Source organism: Aplysia californica, unplaced genomic scaffold, assembly GCF_000002075.1.
Source record: "Aplysia californica isolate F4 #8 unplaced genomic scaffold, AplCal3.0 scaffold00459, whole genome shotgun sequence".
NCBI classification, from domain to species: domain Eukaryota; kingdom Metazoa; phylum Mollusca; class Gastropoda; order Aplysiida; family Aplysiidae; genus Aplysia; species Aplysia californica.
Genome location: NW_004797729.1, coordinates 548,609 through 567,376, shown reverse-complemented (window position 1 = coordinate 567,376; position 18,768 = coordinate 548,609). Strand labels below are relative to the sequence as shown.

General features: G+C 39.2%; 1 protein-coding gene across 1 annotated transcript in view; it reads right to left on the bottom strand.

Annotated features, from left to right (window-relative positions):
* Positions 1–18,768, bottom strand: part of LOC101847060 (glutathione hydrolase 1 proenzyme) — a 34,895-nt gene that overhangs the window by 9,424 nt on the left and 6,703 nt on the right. The window contains exons 3-4 of the mRNA XM_005105225.3: positions 2,242–2,451; positions 1,312–1,437 (exon numbers count right to left, since the gene is read on the bottom strand). Coding sequence (XP_005105282.1) covers positions 1,312–1,437; positions 2,242–2,451 — 336 coding nt within the window. The remainder of the gene's footprint in view (positions 1–1,311; positions 1,438–2,241; positions 2,452–18,768) is intronic.

The following is an 18,768-nucleotide window of genomic DNA, read 5'->3' as shown; positions in this document are numbered from 1 at the left end:
CCCAACCCCTTCCCCACGTAAATGAATGTTTCTTCTAATCAACGAAAAAATCAGTTAAAACAGTTAGAACAGATTTAGAATCATCTGCCTCCGCCTCTTGTTGCATACAGTGAACACACGCACTTGCTCGTTTATCCAATCAGTGTAGTCAACGCTTACAACTATAGTAACCAAACAGCCAATCAAATGTGTTTGGGGCTCAGCAAAGGATGAGCCCATTCGATCGGTCCTTTCTTAATGAAACTCTTCTTGAAATAAAGGTAAAAGAACCAAACGAGAGCCCGCGGAAACTGTTTGTTAGAGAGGGCTCGTTCTCTGCCAGCCCAGACAATGGGGGGAAAGTTCATGACTCACTTTTCCCTGAAACCCAGTAACCAAAACACGCTCATTGGCCCTCGCTTTAGGAATGCTTTGCTTTCAGCATTCACACGGCCTAAAGCAGTTATTCTTGTATATGTTGTATGTGTGCATTTATGTGTTTAATTTTTATTTTTTTAAATATTTTTTGGTAAGTGTTTTACTGCTCTCGCAACTGCATTAGGTCATATAAGCGCTTTTGCTTGTGAGTTTGTGTATGAAACTTTTACTCTATCTAGAATGTCCTCTGAACCAAGGAATTCTCACCTTTGAACTCAATCTACCCCCATTTCTTAGCTTCACCCACATTTACAACGACCCACCGCCACTGAAGCTTCACACAATGTAAGCCATTTAAGAAACAGAACAATCAGCAAACTGTATTCAGTTCTTTTCCCACAGCCTGCCTGATGCTGGTGTGGTCGATAACACAATGTTAAAAGGCCGCTGCTCCAAGTTTAGGCGATTTTCCCACTTAGTGTTTAGAAAATAATACTTAGAAAAAAAAAACAACAACAATAAAAAACTACGGCGTTAACTCTTTAAGAATGAAGAAGACAAACATGTCCTATCAGCAGACAGCAGGCAAATTTGTGGTAGATTTCGATCCATCATACTCAAATAAGAAATTTTCATTGCATATTTCATAGTTTACAGGATGTTACCTGCTTTCCAAGTTTCTTACAAAGAAGGGAGAATGGGAAAACCTGTTTGAAAACGAAACAATGTTTCTTTTTCGAAGTGCCTAAAAACAGGGTGTCTCCAAGCGTTGTCTAATGGTTAGACTGAGCGTCTTCAAAGAGTTAAATGAATATAATACAATGTACTTCAGACCGCCTGTTAGCTCTGCAGGTTGAAATGTGATTACTTGCACGACGTGTGATTAGAGAGGCGGTTCGTGTACGTTTATGTAGAGGTTGGGGGGGGGGGTGGGCGTGTATGTCCCGGACCTACTTGTGGTATATAGTGTAGAAAGAACCTCCTCCAATTCCCGAGCTGTGAGCACTGAGGAGTCCAGTACAGAACAGGGCGGCTACAGTGGCATCCATGGCGTTACCTCGCAGTCGAGCCAACACGTCACTGGAGAAAGAGAAAGTGGGGGTGGGGTAGGATGGGGTAGAATGGGGTTTTGGGCCAGGTTACCAGGATGCGGTAGGAAGTGGGCGTAAGTGTGGGGGTGGGTGTGGGTATGGGTGTGGTTGTGGGTTGAGGTTGGGGTAGGGTGAGGGGTGGGATTGGATTAAGGGTGAGTTATGATGTAATGGTTGGGTTGGGGTGTGGAGATGAAGGAGAGTGGAGATGAAATCAATGACAGTTGTGAAATATTTTGGTTTATGCATGTGTACTTTACCTAGATTTCTGTTTCAAACTCAAATTTGAGTCGTTTTTTTTTTATTGAACTTCAACGTACCCATTTAACGTGTTTATGCATATTATTAATTTTATATATCTTATACCTATCTTGTAGAAACCATGGAATGGTCACTCTGATTTGAAATCTTTTTAAGACCTAGCTAATGTGCTGCTTATACACATCAATCAATGTATCGTCGACCGACCTTGATCTCTCTCTCTCTCTCTCTCTCTCTCTCTCTCTCTCTCTCTCTCTCTCTTTCTCTCTCTCTCTCTCTCTCTCTCTCGCTCTCTCTCACACACACACAAACAGCACATACACACACACACACACACACACACACACACACACACACACACACACACACATACACATCACTCACGTACGCGCACTCATACACAAAATCACACAAAACAGTAGAGAACTTTAAAATCCTTAGAATTACTCATAAGAATAAAACAACATTCTTTGATATCACCAGCATAAGGCGCTATTAGAATTTTTGGTTTTAAATAAAGTCAATTACTTACTTCCCAATGTCGGAGCAGACTTCTGAGTCCGCGACCACGGCAGCGTATTGAAATGTTCCAGTCGAGGACTTGTACTTCTCCCCGTTCGCAACCGGTGCGATGACGTCATCATCGCTGTCTCTGAGACCAACTCCAAGCCCAATGGCCAACCCGACACCGATGATGATGGCGCCGACGATAATGGCAATGACAATGGGTCTTGTCGAGATGCTGAAAGAAACAATTGAAGAGGAATTTTGAGTCTTAGAGTTAATATGACTTTTCTGCACTCACAACACATATAGGCCGTGCAAGTGACGACGATTAGAGGGGTTACTACAGAGTAACATACTAAGAAACAATACAAGTGGATTTTTGAGTCTTAGAGTTGGTAAGAGTTTTACAGTTCTTTCAACACAATTAGGTTGTATAATTGCCGAAGATTACGTGGCGTCTGTAGCCTCGTGATTAGGCTACCAGGCTCATAATCGTGAGATTGGGAGTTCGTGGCTTCCAGCCTCAGCTCGGCCCAACATTGTGTCCTTGGGAAAGGCACACATTTCATGGTTGGCTCGGTCCTTTCGGAGATGGACGTTAAACTCGGAGGCCCGCCTCTTAAATAAGCTAATAGCGTTTATAGAGATGTTACTATAGAGTTGCACATTTACGAAGGACAAAAGTAAGAGATTTAAGTACGATAGGTGTTTGATAGGTCAATTAAGTGCCAAAGCTTTAAGCTGTTACGACAGAGAAATGTACGAAGTAAAAAAGGAAGGAGATACGAGGGTGACAGATGTTTGATAGGAAAGAAGGAGCAAACCACACCTTTAAGGCACCAGCCAACCCCAAACGGTAAAGATAAAACAACCTCTATCTTGATTCTATCATAAAATATCACAAGAAGTACGTCAATTGTTGTTTGTTTTCGTTTTGGGACTAATCAATAGTATTATAATGTTCATCCAAAGACAGAGGTTTGGCTCAGTGTTTATTGTAAAAGACAAAACCAGAAGTAAGAGAAAAAAGACAGAATGAGGAGAGAGTGAAGAAGCTAGAAGGAAGTAGTGATGAAGATAGAAAGGAAGACTGGAGAAATAGCAGGAAGTAAATAAAAGACAGTGCAAGCACGATTGTTAATATTTATTTTGTATCGGGATTGTAGGGATCATAACGGAGACTGCTCCTTAACTTTGTCTACAGCTTCCAACACAAACACGCACGCATAAAGGAAGGGAGTGGGATGCGTTGGATAGGGTGCGGGTATCTGCTTTTGGGAGACAATAAAGGGTAACTTGTTATTTCTACTTGCATGATAAATTTCGAAATCTCTGGACCATAGAAACAGAAAATAGTAGCTCATTTTCACCATGACCCTAGAAACAGAAAATAACAACTCATTTTCACCTGGACCATATATAAACAAAAGTATCAAGACTTCTTTTCACCTGGACTATGCAAAAAACAAAACAAACGGTAACTCATTTTCAACTTAATGTCTGTCTCCTATCAGATCCCGACATAAGGGGAGTTGGGGATGGGTGTGTTTAGGAGGGGGGGGGGGGGGTCGGTGGAAAGGATTTCTGATCAAACTCATGCCTCTGTTCACATAAGCTTTCCGTGGAGGGGGTTTATATGATTAAAGTCCCGTGGCCTGGGCAGCCACAATCACCAACACAGGACAACTGCTGAGCAGATGTTATGGTCAAGAGGGCAATGCCTGTTTACCGAACTTTATTATCAATCGTGTCACGACATGGTAGAACTAGGCCCTCGTCAATTTTTAGGCATGTTATGGAGTCATTGATATCATCTTAAATCTGGTTCATTTGCCTCGCTTGCTCGCTCTCACTGACACATGCAACAGTCTTTATCAAAATTACTGTTGTGCCGGGGATAAGAAACTGTTGTATCGAGGATAAGCGGATTTTTCAGTGGGGCATTCAGGAAGTAGGCAGGGGATTTCTTTATTTTTTGATAACATCGACCGTTTCCGGTTGTCATCTTAAACATTTCGCTGGTTTAGATAACAATGTCATGTTCCCTTCAAATTAAAGGCACAATAGTATTGAATAGGTTTTGTTGCAATTTCCTTTAACAATTATACGTTCTACTAGACTTATTACATACAGATTGATTTTGATTTTTAAAATCTATCTATCAATCAATCTATCTATCTATCTACCTATCTATCTATCTATCTATCTATCTATCTATCTATCTATCTATCTATCTATCTATTTATCTATCTATCTATCTGTCTATCTACTAATCCATCCATCCACCCTTCCATCCATCTATCTATTTATTTTTGTATCAATATATCCACCAGAGCAACTGCCAACCACCTACACTGCATGATGCCAACTGAGCTAACAGAGCGCCTGTTTGGCTGTGTACTGTGTACCTAGTAATTCTCGACAGACGAATTTCGAAACAGTTTATGAAAATTACTACGGTATCATCAGACAGGATTCTCTTAATAAAAGAAATAAAAGCATTGATAATATCAACGGTGAAGAGAACCACACTGTAGCAGATTAAGTGTCACTCATAACAAGTAGGCGAGGGATCACTGCTGATATGTCAGGAATGACGCTAATTAAGAAAGCAAACTGAGGAACAACTAACGTTTTAACCCTATCAAATTTGTCAAATTATTACTTGGCACTAAACACATAAAGAGTTAAGGCAGAGGCTGCAATTTTTGCTAATTGCTAGATTCTAGGTTTTTTAACAATTTCCAGCATGCACGTGAATTTGGAGATTTTCGGAAGATTCAGCAAAACTGTTCTCTTTGTCGTAATGCAGGACCTACCATTACTACCAATGGAACACTCCATAAATGTGATGTTTTACAAGGCCAATCAGATATCAAAGCTCAGAAAATCATGCCCATCTGAACATTTAAGCTTCAAGTATGTTGCTCAATTGAAAATCCATTATAGCAATGAGTTTTGATTTGTCGGGTGTAACTTTGAGTTTTAGTGTTGGTACAAGTTTTATGGCATTCGCAAAAAAGAGGTATGTCATATAAATGCAAATTGTTTTACTAAAGAGCAACAAACAAAGACCAAAAAAGGATACGTGTTTGAAAGAAAAGAATTAGCAAACCACATCAGTTCGCCCACCAACCACCAAGTAAGTTTGAGCAAAGAGAAGCACATCAGTGCGATAAGAGGTGTTTGATGTTGGAAAAAACCCCCCAAAACCAAACGACTCTGAAACCAATTAGAACTGGAAAACAGAATATAGAGAAATGAAAACTATGAACATCCTGGAAAAAGTGTTAGGCAAATGACAGTAATTTTAGGGTACACTCTTTTGCTCCTATAGAACACGTAACTAAAAGGTAAGCACGTTTCAAAAGCCACATTAGTGTTAATCAACACAAGAAAAGTTCTTTAGTTTTAGTAAGAGTTTGTAGTCACCTGGAACACAATAACATAATATTAGTGCAGATGATAAGACATGTTACAAGATAATAACAAACGTAAACAGGAAGGAGGAGAGATCAGAACGACAGATGTTTGATATTAAAAAAGGAGCACACCGCACCAGAGAATCTGCCAACAACCCACAGGTAAAGGTTCAATTCAGATATCGGTTTTAGAGATAAATTAAAATGTCTTTCTCGCTAGACCTCTTAGCTGCTCCTATAATAGGCTTTCAAAGTGTGGTGATCTGGCAATGCGTGAAAGGTCAAATAGGTTCCGAGGGGAGACTTCAAATAAAACTCGGCCTTTACCTTTAACTTCTCGAGTAGTTTGTAAGTTTGTTGTTTGTTTTAGTAGAGGTTTTACGGCGCTAGAAACTGTATAAGGTCATAATATGAGCACCAGAAGATTAGAGGTGTTACAATAGAGTAACAAACATAAAATAGGAGGGGAGATAAGGACGATAGATGTTAGATAGGAAAGAAGAAGCAAACCACACCAGAGCACCCGCCAACCTCCCACAGTTTGTAAGTTTGTTTGAACCAGGATCTGGACAATACCATGTATCTCATCTTTTAAAGAGAAGCACTTCGGCTCAATAAAGCACATCTAGTGCAAGGACACAGAAAGACAGGCAAAAAACAGAGAGTGAACAAGAGAAGATGTAGAATCTGCCACTGATGCTCTCCAACCACCTTTAGTAAATTAAGCGGAAAATTTAGAAACCCTATCATAATGTCCCCGTCGACACAATTTAGATAATTTAGGAGGTGGGTTTCCTTGTTTTAGTCTGTCAGAAACAACCCAAGTTAAAAGAGACAAAGCGTTCATCAGAAAGATAGGGATACTCATTAAAATGCTCCCTCTTTGGCCATCGAACTCGCGTCATCCGTACTAAGTACTCACATACTTGCAGTGTCCTTTGGTGGGTTCGATTCGAGCGTTATTTTTGTTAGTGTAAAACCTAATAAGTTTTACCTTATGGAAATATGTTTCGGAGGGGGGGGGGGGGAGGTGTGGGTACGCGTGCGCAGGCGTGAAATAATTATGTGTAGGTTAACACAATAATAACATGTAAATATCTTTCTGGCAAATATTTTGCACACCCCCCTCACGAGGGCAGCCGCGACCCTCCTCAACTTTCCCTTGAATGATATTTGTCCATAGAATAAACCAGCGACCTATATCAGATTAATTATAATAATAATAAAAAATTTCAGCAGGGTCCTTTTTATTAAAACATTTTATCGTATGAACATGTTTCATGATCTATGTTTAATACTTTCGGTAGATATAAATATATCGTGTTATATGCCTAAGACATTATCTCTCTCTCTCTCTCTCTCTCTCTCTCTCTCTCTCTCTCTCTCTCTCTCTCTCTCTCTCTCTCTCTCATTCTCTCTCTCTCTCTTTATATATACATACAATATATATAATATATATATATATATATATATATATATATATGTTGTATATATTTATAACTCGTTAGTGTAGTACTAACACATACGTTATAACGCTCGATGTTAATAAGTTGGATAGCTTGCCTCCTTCTTCACGTATGTTGGATCAAAGGTCTTACTAGACACTATTTAAATACTGTGCTTTTGTGTGTATATATATATATATATATATATATATATATATATATATATATATATATATATATATATATATATATATATATATAATATAGATAGATAGATAGATAGATAGATAGATAGATAGATAGATAGATAATGTATAACTCTTTACGTTTTATGCTAACGATGAATAAAGATTCTATAACTCTCGCAAGTAAAGAAGTAGCATAGCTTCGCAGAATACGTTGAATCAAAGCAAAGCTACTAAAAGACAGTATTCAAGTACGGTGCTTGTAAGTTGCCAGGTCGCTATCTGCGTTTACTTCGTAAATATTTACTTTTCTGCCGATTCCTGGTCTGGTTGTGCTAATTTCCAAGAACCAACAGTGTACCTAGGGCAAGCAAACACACCTTTCTAGCCGGACTTAAGTCTAAGCGGACGTTTTGTAATATGACCGAAGTTTTCGAGTGCATCTGAATCTGCTGGCAGCTTTTTTTGGTGGTGTCTTAGTCGATAAGGATGTGTTCTCGTTTCGTAACATAAGATTCGGACAAGGTCACTTTGCTAAAAAATTTATTTTTTTTGGTTTCATTCACCGGGTTTTGGGGGGTTACGTTTTCTCGTATCACATGTGTATATTCACGTGTTATAAGACAATAGTAAGCAATAATTTATTATTTGTTGAGCGGGATTTTGAAAAGTAACTTTATCAGCATGTGTATCGAGAGCTCAAGAATAGCCCCCCCCCCTAAAAAACAACAACAAAAACTCGCCTTTTTCCCATTATGTTGAGACACCTCGAGCTATGAGTGTACACCCACAGACAACACTTTTTGTGTCGAAAAACGCTCTGACAGAATCTGTCTATTATTACCCATAAGGATGTCCGTCTGCAGACAACGAAAATTTTGCGCCTTCAAGTTTCTGTTCAAATCTGTAAATCCACAGAAGCCGACATACAAGTGAATAGGTTGGAGAACACACACATACGCGCGCACGCACACACACACACACACACACACACACACACACACATGTTCAGTCTTTTCTTTAGTGGCTGGCGGGTGTTGGGGTGAAGCTTTCTCCTGCCTTCTTTCATTTTAAGGCTTTACCGTCCCTATCTCTCCTCTTTCTGTTCTTTGTACGTACACCTATAACTTCTTACACTTTCATGACTTTTATCACCTATATAATTTGCTACTGCATTAAGAATCTTACTGAAACTAAATTTTAAAAGACAAGGCTTTTTGTCTACTTCGCCTATCCTATCCAAGGCACATGCCAAAGCCGGAGATCCCGTCTCATGATATCCCAAAGACGGCAATAAAAGGAGTTTTGTGTTTTCCTCTACAGGGGGAATGTTGCTGAATTGAATTTTTTAATAAAGATTTTTATGTGCCCTAATATGACTTTACAAAAAATTCAGAACGATAAAACACTGCCTTTTTCTTATCTGTAGGGGTTCGACGGCCTTATTTGAACAGGGGTATACCATAACTATGGTCTACTTTTTGTTATTCTCTGACGCCTGTTTCCTGTCGTCAGTTATTCTGTTACAGTTTCTTATTTCTCGTTGTTTGACAAACGATCATCCTCATAGAACGGAACATCGGACTTTTTTCAAGATTGCGCAGGGATTTTTTTTCCCTGCGAGGCTTGCATAATTTTTTTTTTGTCTGGTCGACATTTCGCTCCAGTTGAAAAACATAATTTTGTACTAAATTAAATAACTCTTTTCATTTATTTAAATATTTTTTCTTGCGTGGTTTCGCTTGATTTGTTTGACTGAAAATACTGTATGACTCTTTTTTCAAATAACACTAAATTATTTTTGTCAATGTAGATGCGTTGCACACCCAACGACACAGTTTTGGTTTTAGAGGCAGGTCGCTTCGATTCACTGCTTATCAGGGTAACCTGCGGTTAAAGGAATGCAGAGTCCCAGTAAATGGACAAATATCATACTCGATTAAAAAAAAAAAACTCCCCTCGTAGGAATTGAGCGTTGCCACATTGTCCGTAGGGAACTCAACCAATGTCTGAATATAGAAGTTAGGCTTCAACCGTAGCACATAAATGACGTATTTTTAAAATGTAAAACCTTTTACAACCCCCCCCCCCCACCCCAAGACACAATTCAGATATATTAGGAGGCGGACTTCGACTCTGTATGAGAGGGCCAGCCCGGGCTCAGACTCAGAGTGATGCAAATCCCATCAGAAAGACCGAGATGCTGTAATAAAAGAACTCCCAATTCGAGAATCGATCTCCAGTCTCCTGTGTGCGACAGCGAAGCGCCTAACCGCTACATCACAGAACCGGTGACATTCGTGCTATCGACCCCCAATAAGAAATACTTTAATGACTTTTTCCGTCATTCAACGGGGATGCTGTGTCCGACCTTGCACTAGTTGGCCCTTGAAGATAGTAGTGCCAAGCAGATACTCCATGCTCGACGTTAAAGGTGTATAATGTGTCTACATTCAAGGGATAAAACAATCATCCATTCTAAACTGTTAGGTCAACGGATGGATGAATCTATTTTGTGAAAGATTTTTTTTCTATGAAAAATGCCCACAATTAATTCTCTCCTCAAATTGCCAACATTCAGTGATAAAAACGTAAATTTTATCATTTTTTCTAAAGAAAATGTTTTAAATCCATTGATGAACAAGTAGGTAAAAGAGCAAATAAAGCTTTCTATTGTTATAACTATTTTTGTATACGCTTACGGGTTTCTCCTCAATTGACAACAAGTCATTTCTATATGAATTACACTTTAATTTTACCTATAGATTTGGTATATTAGAATTGAACAACAGATTTCTCTAGTCAAGAAAACCTACTGGCATAAATGACTATCCAAATTGCTTAAAACATAGACCATGGTGGTATGCAACCATCCAACCAACCATGACCGTGTCGCTCTATGGATGGTTTACAAGTGGTTTCTTTTGTTGTCATCTAATATACAATTATCCTAAGGGCCCGTGTCCACTGCAACGGACACCAACTGACCCGACTCCGTCTGTCTCTCGGAAAGTCGGTAGTTGAAATGGAGCACCGATCAGGGGCGAAGGCTGACTTGTTTGACAGGGTAATCAAAGTGAAATGGGACCAGATATGGCCTGTAGATATCACACAAGAATCTTACTCGAGGCGGCGACTCTGAGTTGTGAATGAAAACAAATCCGGAATTCATATTGTATGTTCAACCGCCAAATTAATCGGGAAAGTATCTTATTAAATATCAGTTCCCACTAAAATTAAACTTAACTTTAGATGTGAATACATAAACACAAAGCAAAGAAGCAGAGATTTCAGTACTAGATCTATATGTTATAGATCTACCAGTGAGTCTAACTCTTTGGTAGAACATGACAATTATTATTTTTTTAAATTTCACATTTGGCTGTTTTTGTTAGCCTTTCGCGGCCAGGAGCTGGTATCATAATCGAGGTCACGATCTGATTATAGGACGGTATAAAGTCGAGTAAAAAAAACAAGCACAAGCAGCAGTCAAGAGATTATTAAGAGTTAGTTCCCCTCACATTTGTGAGGTAGACTCGACCAGTGTTAGTTAGCTTACTTAATCAGGGCTTGTGATTGATTTTAACTGTGGCCCCAAAGGGGTGAACAGGGTATATGTGGCAATGAAACAGCTTTGACTGCCATGCACATGTTCCCTTCAACTCTATTCCAGCCTCACTTTAAGCTTACTTAATCAAAGCTTGCGACTGCTTATGGAGTGGCCCGAGAGGGGTGAGGAGGCTATTTCTGTGGCCGTGAAACCGTTTTGAATGTTAGGCATACTGTTCGTTGTTGGTTACGAACGTCTTTTTACATTTAATTTATGAGGTTTACGTTTAAGGATGAATTTGACAGCGACAATGTTTCAAAATTAGACAGGGAAGCAGTGATTATTTGATTATACAGACGCTTCGCCCCTGGCACCGATTATTTCCTGATAAATCAGTGAAACGTCTGTTTGGCTGTGTCAACAGACACGACACGACACGATTAAAATTATAATGTCCTATTTGTAATCAGGGCCTCAATATTAGCAAAATGTACACGCAAACCACCTGATTTAAATGCGTATTAACAATTTTACCAATTTTTCTTTAATAACCCATTCATTACTTACTCCCCCCTAGGGTTCCTTGATCTCGACTATTTATAGCCCTGTACCGAGGACACAGCCTTGGGACACAGTGTGAGGAATAAAACGGCCAGTGGGCCAACAGACTAGACGTGTCTTGTCCGAACTGGTGGACACACACGACGGAAACGACCGGACCAATTTTCTTCCTCCCGGCAAAAGATCGGGCCGTATCCTTCTCAGTGGACACTTAGTGTAACAAATCACTCTCATGCTAGACCAAGTAACGACACAACAACTGTGGCACATTTCTCATCCTGACACGGTCAAGCAGTCATGCGAGCCACGATAATACAAAGGCGTCTGTTAAGGAGTCTACCCCTCAAAGCTCACCGCGTTGTAAGGTATACAGGCTCACAGCCGAAGAATGTTGATGACATTAATTCGATTTCTGCATGAGAAATTTCATTCTATGGATTATCCCCGTCTTTCGAATACCATACTGTATTTAACGATGACCAGGCAAACCTACGATAGCGGGAGAAAATGGAGTATTGAGGAAGAGCGGAAGGAGGAGGGAAGAGGTGGAAGAGGGGCACGAGGAGGAGGGAAGGTGGGGGGCTGCTAATCGCTTGTGGATGCTGGGCGTCACAAGTAGGACCAACTTCTTTACTTTTCTACAGTCGTTTCTTTCTGTCGGCCTTGCTCCTTCCAAACTCATATTTACTTTGACGGTGTCATCAATTCATTATGTTTTTTTACTTTGCTAGAGTAAAAGACAAAAACACAACGAATGATAAGAGTGGTTTTTTCACGACATCTCATGCTGCCTACAAAACAAAACTCTATCCCAACAAAAGCCTTGCGCTTAAAACATTTCTTAACCTAAAATATGGTTACTTCATCAATTTTATTTAAAATAATGAGATAATTCCGAGATTAAAAAAACGTGTCCTGGACGAAATTAAAAGGAAGAAAGACCAAGTGCCTTGAACAAAATTCTTCATACTTGGGAATCGAATTCGGGTCTCTTGTGTGCGACGGCGAAGAGCCTAACCGTTGCACCACAGAATGAATGAAACATTAAAACGATTACGTTTTATAACACGCTATAGCATCGTATTCGACTAACTAGGCCACAATTGGAGTCCAGAAAAAGGGCCGCTAGGCTCGAAAAAATAAACTCTCAAAGAAAATTATTTTTAAAAATAAGATAACGGTACAAATAATGACAATCACAATGACAACTGTTAATTACAAAACGTTTACGTAACTGACCATGATTTTTAAAATTTTTATCTGCATTCGTCAATACCGCAGTTTACGATATAAATGTCTATTAATCTAATACTTTATGGCACAAAAAATAATCCTTAAGCAAGTAATTGTTCTCAACCTGTATGACAAACACTAAGCTTACATTCACATTTTACTGTGTTTTTCTCCGTTGCTGTTGAGCGTCGAGGGAAAAATGCTGTTTTCTATGGTAGGCCAACTCCGTATCTTTTTCAATTGAAATTTTATAATTTCTCAAAGTTTCCTTGACTCCCTCGATTAGCGATGTATGGAACTGTATAATATTATTATGATAAAGCAGGTCGGCATTTTATCACGAATGCATACATTGGTCTCTGCTCACAATCCAGGTAGTGTCTTTTTGCAACGATGAAACAATGTAATAGTATGATTGTCGTGGCAAACACATTGTTAGAACAAGCCTTTTGTCTAGAGGTTATGGAGTCCTGTTTACTAACATTTCTTCTCTGATTTCGGATCTTCGAAGCTTTAGAAAATGTTGGACATTTCGTATTATTATTTTACCCTTCACTTGTGCAGACAATCTTGCGGATCATGTGTACTGAAAATAAGCTCAGCGCAAATTTGTCACGCACAAAAGATCAGTAATTCAGTAATCCGTGAGTATGGTTTGTTTAGATGACTTAAGCCTGCCATAAAACTATTCTTGTGTTCGCAGTCTGACCTTCCTGTACTTCTTGTGTTCTTATGAAACTTTCCTTGCCTAACAGGTTAGAAGATTGCAAGTCAAGCTGACCCAACAGGAACTCAATTGCACAGAAAGCGTCAGTACCAGATTTGCATTACTTGTCTATATTTCTGGGTGCGGTCAGCGTGTCAATAACTTTGCTTGACGTGATCGCATGATATCCTCAATCATTTTGTGTTTCGGTGTCCTTTTTTGGGTAAATGTTTTACGGCACTCACAACTGCATAAGGTCATCTGAGCGCACAGGACACATTATACATTTTCAGTTGGTAGGAAATTTTGAATTTTGCGAGGATGGCGGCCGAGGCCTACTCTTATCGATTTTGGACCACCAAGAGATCTTTAACCTGCGCAACTTGTACACTGGACCCCCCCAAGAATTTTTCTCCCTTGTCCGAGAAGGTTAGGTGTAGATCTTTCTTTCCGTAAGATCAGAGGTATGGCTGAAAGATAACAGTAAGAGGAGCCAAGGAGTAGTAGTAGCAGAAAGGCTGCAGAAAGAGTCAGGAACTCAGAGGAACGGGCAAAAGAGGCGAGGGGGTGGGAGCAGAAAGTGAAAACAAAAGCATACCACAGAACATTGTTAGAGAGCAGGAAAGGATGTGAAAGGAGAACATTTTAGAGAAGAAAATCTTCCGAGGCTATCCGGATTCGAACCAGGGACCAGTTGAATTAGAGGCGAAACCTTAACCTCAAGGCCACGAGAGCCCTCTTCGGTGCGCTTGTTTTGAAATAAAAGTTTTTACTTGTCCTCGCAAGCTCTAGCATTTAAAAAACGACGAACCCCCCAAAAAAACCAAAAAACAAAACACAACAACAAATAAACCCAAACAAACAACCAAGAAAAAAGTCTGTAATTTGAATGATAGAAGGAGAATCATGGCACCTGTGAGTTACATTTTAACTATATATATAATATATACATTAGTGGGGATTGTTAATACAATTTTCCGACGGGAAAAAGGATGAAAGAAAAAAAATCGTATGTGACCAAATTCATTAAAAAGCCGGACTTCTATGATTTTCGGCCCGTTCATTTTCAAGGCCACAGTACGATCAGGGAACAAGTGTCACGAGTCACGAGGATAGCACGAATGCTTGCGAACAAATTCACACGAGGTCGACATGCTCCGTGAAGCTCTATTTGCACAACGTGTCTTGGCGTCCCAAGTTTTATTTCCGTTGAGGAAAGAAAGGAGCAACAGAAAAAATGCTACCACCCCATTCAGAGTAATTTTTTCTTGTATGTGTTTGACACCTTTTATGGCACAAAAATATCATATCGAACTCGAAATTATACGATGACACCTCTAATATTTGGTACTTAAATGACCTAATTGTGTTGCAAGTGCCGCAACACTCTAAACCAGAATCAAGGAAGGGTAAAACTAAATTTTAACCTGCCAATCGGAGTTCTCTTGACCTAGTTTGCACATCTGAGGTCTTCACTTTTTGAGGGACTTTTGTCACCTTGATGCCATGCGCTCATGCACGAAGGGTGCGCTTTAACTTCTTTTAAAAGAATGTTTGTGTATGTGTGTATGTGTGTGGGGAGGGGGGGGCTGGGGCAGGGAGGTTAAAACATACATTTACCAGGATCGTGATTACGTGATTAGAGAAAAGAATGAGGGTTGCATAGAGCGCATACTAAACTGTAAAACATTGCATGTTCTTTAAATAATCTAATAGAGTTGATAGGGTCCGGGAACCCACATGCTTACTTTTACTAGAGACGTTTTTTGATAATGTTTTTTTTTTGTTTCAGCACTAGACTGGTGTAGTCTTTTATAGAATACATGTCTACTACCTCTAGTTTCCGGGAGGTGGAAAAGGGGAGGGATTCTTTATTGTCATCTCAAAATGGAGGGATGGAGGGAATACATTGTTAGTTGTAAAAAGTTAGCTTAAAGTATACTCATCCATTTTAGAGAGAAACATAGTTGAAATACGACTCATCCTGAGACAAGAAGCAGAACGTCAGCTTCCCCTTGATAGATATATTTTTGTTGAAGAAAACCCCCCACAAAGAAAACGATAATAAACGTTTTGTGATAGAACATAACAAGATTAACTTGCAAACATAACAAAATAGAGAGTGTAAATATGTAGGGCTTACCAGTAGTTCCTTTGATTTAACCCCTCTGGGCTCATTATCTATTATATTATAGATCTAGATATTATCTAGAATTTTGGTGCCGTTGTGACATACTCTTCACATCTAAAAGTCTTAATGAAGGGAGTATGCAATATTCCTAAGAACCTGACGTAGCCAGATTTTCATGGTCCTGAGCTCGAGAATCTGTTTCTACATTTTGATCGCTATGTATTGTTCTAAAACCTAAAACAAAAATAATAAAAAGATATTGTTTTCCTGTTTCACTTTTTCTTTTTATGTGAGCGTCCGCTGTTCAGCATAGGTTCAAAGCTGCATGGATCAAAAGCAAACGGGAATCTCTAAAGTATACCGGACCAAAGTACCGGACTTATTTCTGACGCTGTGTATTTGCGTTATGTTATAAAACACTCAGAATTGAACCACTTTTTGCGGACAAGATTGGTATAATTTTCAGATTCGTGAGTATATCATATTTTATACTTCCTTCTCTCACTTCAAAAATGACTGATCAAACCAAAAGAAAAAAGAGTTTGAAATAATTTCATTTTGGTGTATAAATCATATAATGTATTATACTTTATTTGAAATACGCGCTTTAGAGTATTATATTGGCGGTGCAGTGTCCAAGCTGTTTAAGAACTCTACGTACCTGGGGAATAGCACTGCTCCTCAGACAAGAGGGGATTTATGTTATATGTTTCAAAAATCAATGACGGACTGCAAAAATCCCCCTCTCCCCCATCGTGCCAAATCTCTGTCCATCTCTTCTCTGGCATTTTAAGTGGTTTACCATTCATTTATCTTTTCTTCACTCCTGTTATGTTGGGACTGCCGACCAAAATAATCCTAATATTATTAGTCATGTCCACCTGAACATCTACATGTAACTCTTCAGGGATGCATTATATTTCAAATTATTCTTTTATCAATTCTAAGCACGCCGCCCACATGTCCACAAACTCACGTACCGGGCCTATTTTCACCTCAGACCAACGCTTTTACCGCGATTTACACAAAAATCAAACATTTTAAAAAGCTATATGAAAGCTGTCTAGGCCAAGGCTATCGAGATATTTAAGACCACAAAACTGAAACACTGAAAAGCCCCAAGATTTCTCCAAAACCATTTTTAGTTTTGCTTAGTGGAGCATTGAGAAAAAAATAACCTTAAAAAAAGTCATTCTAACAAAAGACAGCTCGCATGTTACGTGACAGGGGAATATTGCACGCCTTAAAGTACAATATGGAATTTACAGAGTTTGATTCGTTTTTTAGAGTGTGTTCGGATGAGCCAGTTTTTTTTTTGTGATGTGATATTATGCTGGTATCTCAGAAGTGTAAAACAAACATATCCCTAAACAAGATGAAAATAACTTGGAAAATCCCTGAACCTGTGTGTATGCTTTTCTGTAGTGCGCAATAGAGCAGAATACATGTCGTTGTAGCTGAAAGCAGTGATTGAAATGAGTACAAGTTAGGAAGACTGCAAAATATTGAAAAGAGCTGCATTCATTTGCGCAACTCCTCTCCAACCCCAAACATTCAAAGGGCTTTAATTGAAGAAGGCGATCTTTGTTTACCTTAGTTTTGTGTCTCCATCAGTTTAGGAGGCAGGGTTCTTTGACCTTGTCAGTTAAGGCCAGCTCAGGCTTCAGCGCGATATCCCAAGATTTGTAATAAGACGGAAACCGGGTGAAATAGCTTCCCTTGTTGGGAGTCGAACTTTTACGAAGAGTCTAGCTTTTACATCTTAAACGTCAGTGCGAATGTTTGTTTCTGATAAGTACTTTTTCTACCTGACTTTTAATAGCATACAATATACAAAAAGCATAAAAACCATAATTCAACGACACAGCCCCACCCCCTCCTCCTTCATAAGAGTGATCTGCTGTTGAACTTGCTCTGCCAGCCACGCGTATAAGACAATAACCTCTTGAAACGGGCCATTCCCCATTTCCTCCCTTGCGTATTTTCAAACGTTATAATGACATTGTGTGAGACGGTCACCTATCTAAGACGACCACTTTTCTCTTTGACAAAGACTTGCCATTTTACACAGTTTCTACTGTATTTTGTCCTCGGATAAAAATATCTCACCCAAGCAAGACTCTCTCCACTTCTCAGGTTACTATCTTTTTGGAGCCGTGCCGCTTGCAGTGCTTGTAACTGTTTGCCAATTACTTTGCGCCACTGACCACATACAACCGGGGCCATAGGTTGAAACAGCCCGCATGTTAGAAGGTCCGTCTTCAATTTCAGAGTTTTATTCAGGAGATAAGGAGGGCGGGAGGTTGCGTCCGGTTACTGTCATCAGACATGTTGTACCCGGGTGGTTGAATACGGTTGCTGTCATCAAACATAGGACTATCCATTTCTGGTATTTCAAAACACCATTAAATATATATTATAAAGATTTTACTCTTGGTAAAAACCCAAAAATATCATTAGCCCTTTCTTGTTCCTTATGAAATAGATTTTTTATTCTGCTCTTCTTCCTTGCCTCATAGCCAGTCATGTAGAAGCTTCTTATTAGACGGAAGATTGAAAACGTAGTTACTAGTAGCATGAAATTTCATTTTTTTGTTGCTTGCCCTTTCACAATAATTGTGTGATCAAAGCACAATTATATTACTTTATTCTAAAAGGGGAAAATGGGGGAGGGGGGGGGGGGCTTGAAATACCCTATACAATATAGTTGGTTAGTTGGCAAACTATTCAACTGTTCTAAGTTTTTTAAAAATACATTTTTCAAGATATTGTAAAGAAATCCCAATCCAAGTTGCTTCATTTTTTTTAACAATTACACCTACCCTGTGTATTTTTCCTTGCCTCTTTCAACTTTTATAATTCTGATACTATCAAAGTAGTTTAAAAAAACCATGCAAGTGATACCACAGGTTTAGAAACTGCAATCGTTTCTTTATTCACTTTTGGGCTTAGTGCATCGGTGAAAGCCTTAAAAATCCCATAATCAAACCATGTTTGGGGTTCAGACCGGGGCCACCAATGAAGTAGTCACGCTCAATAAAAATTGAAGGTACGAAAGCAAACATGTCTGTGCAAGGAAGAGTGTTGTGCGACCTTTAACTTGAGGCCCAGACGTAGAACAGTCAGTAAACACAGGTTTACAATGAATGTCAACAGTTCTCTGTCGAGAGAATAATGTGGTGAGTCCTTGAGCAATGGACGATAACTTCACATAAAAAAGGAGGACGCAACGGCGGGTCGACCAGCATTGGGAATTTAATATTGACATTGCTGATCTTGCTATGTAATTTTGTTGTATCTAGAGAGTGAGAGAGAGAGA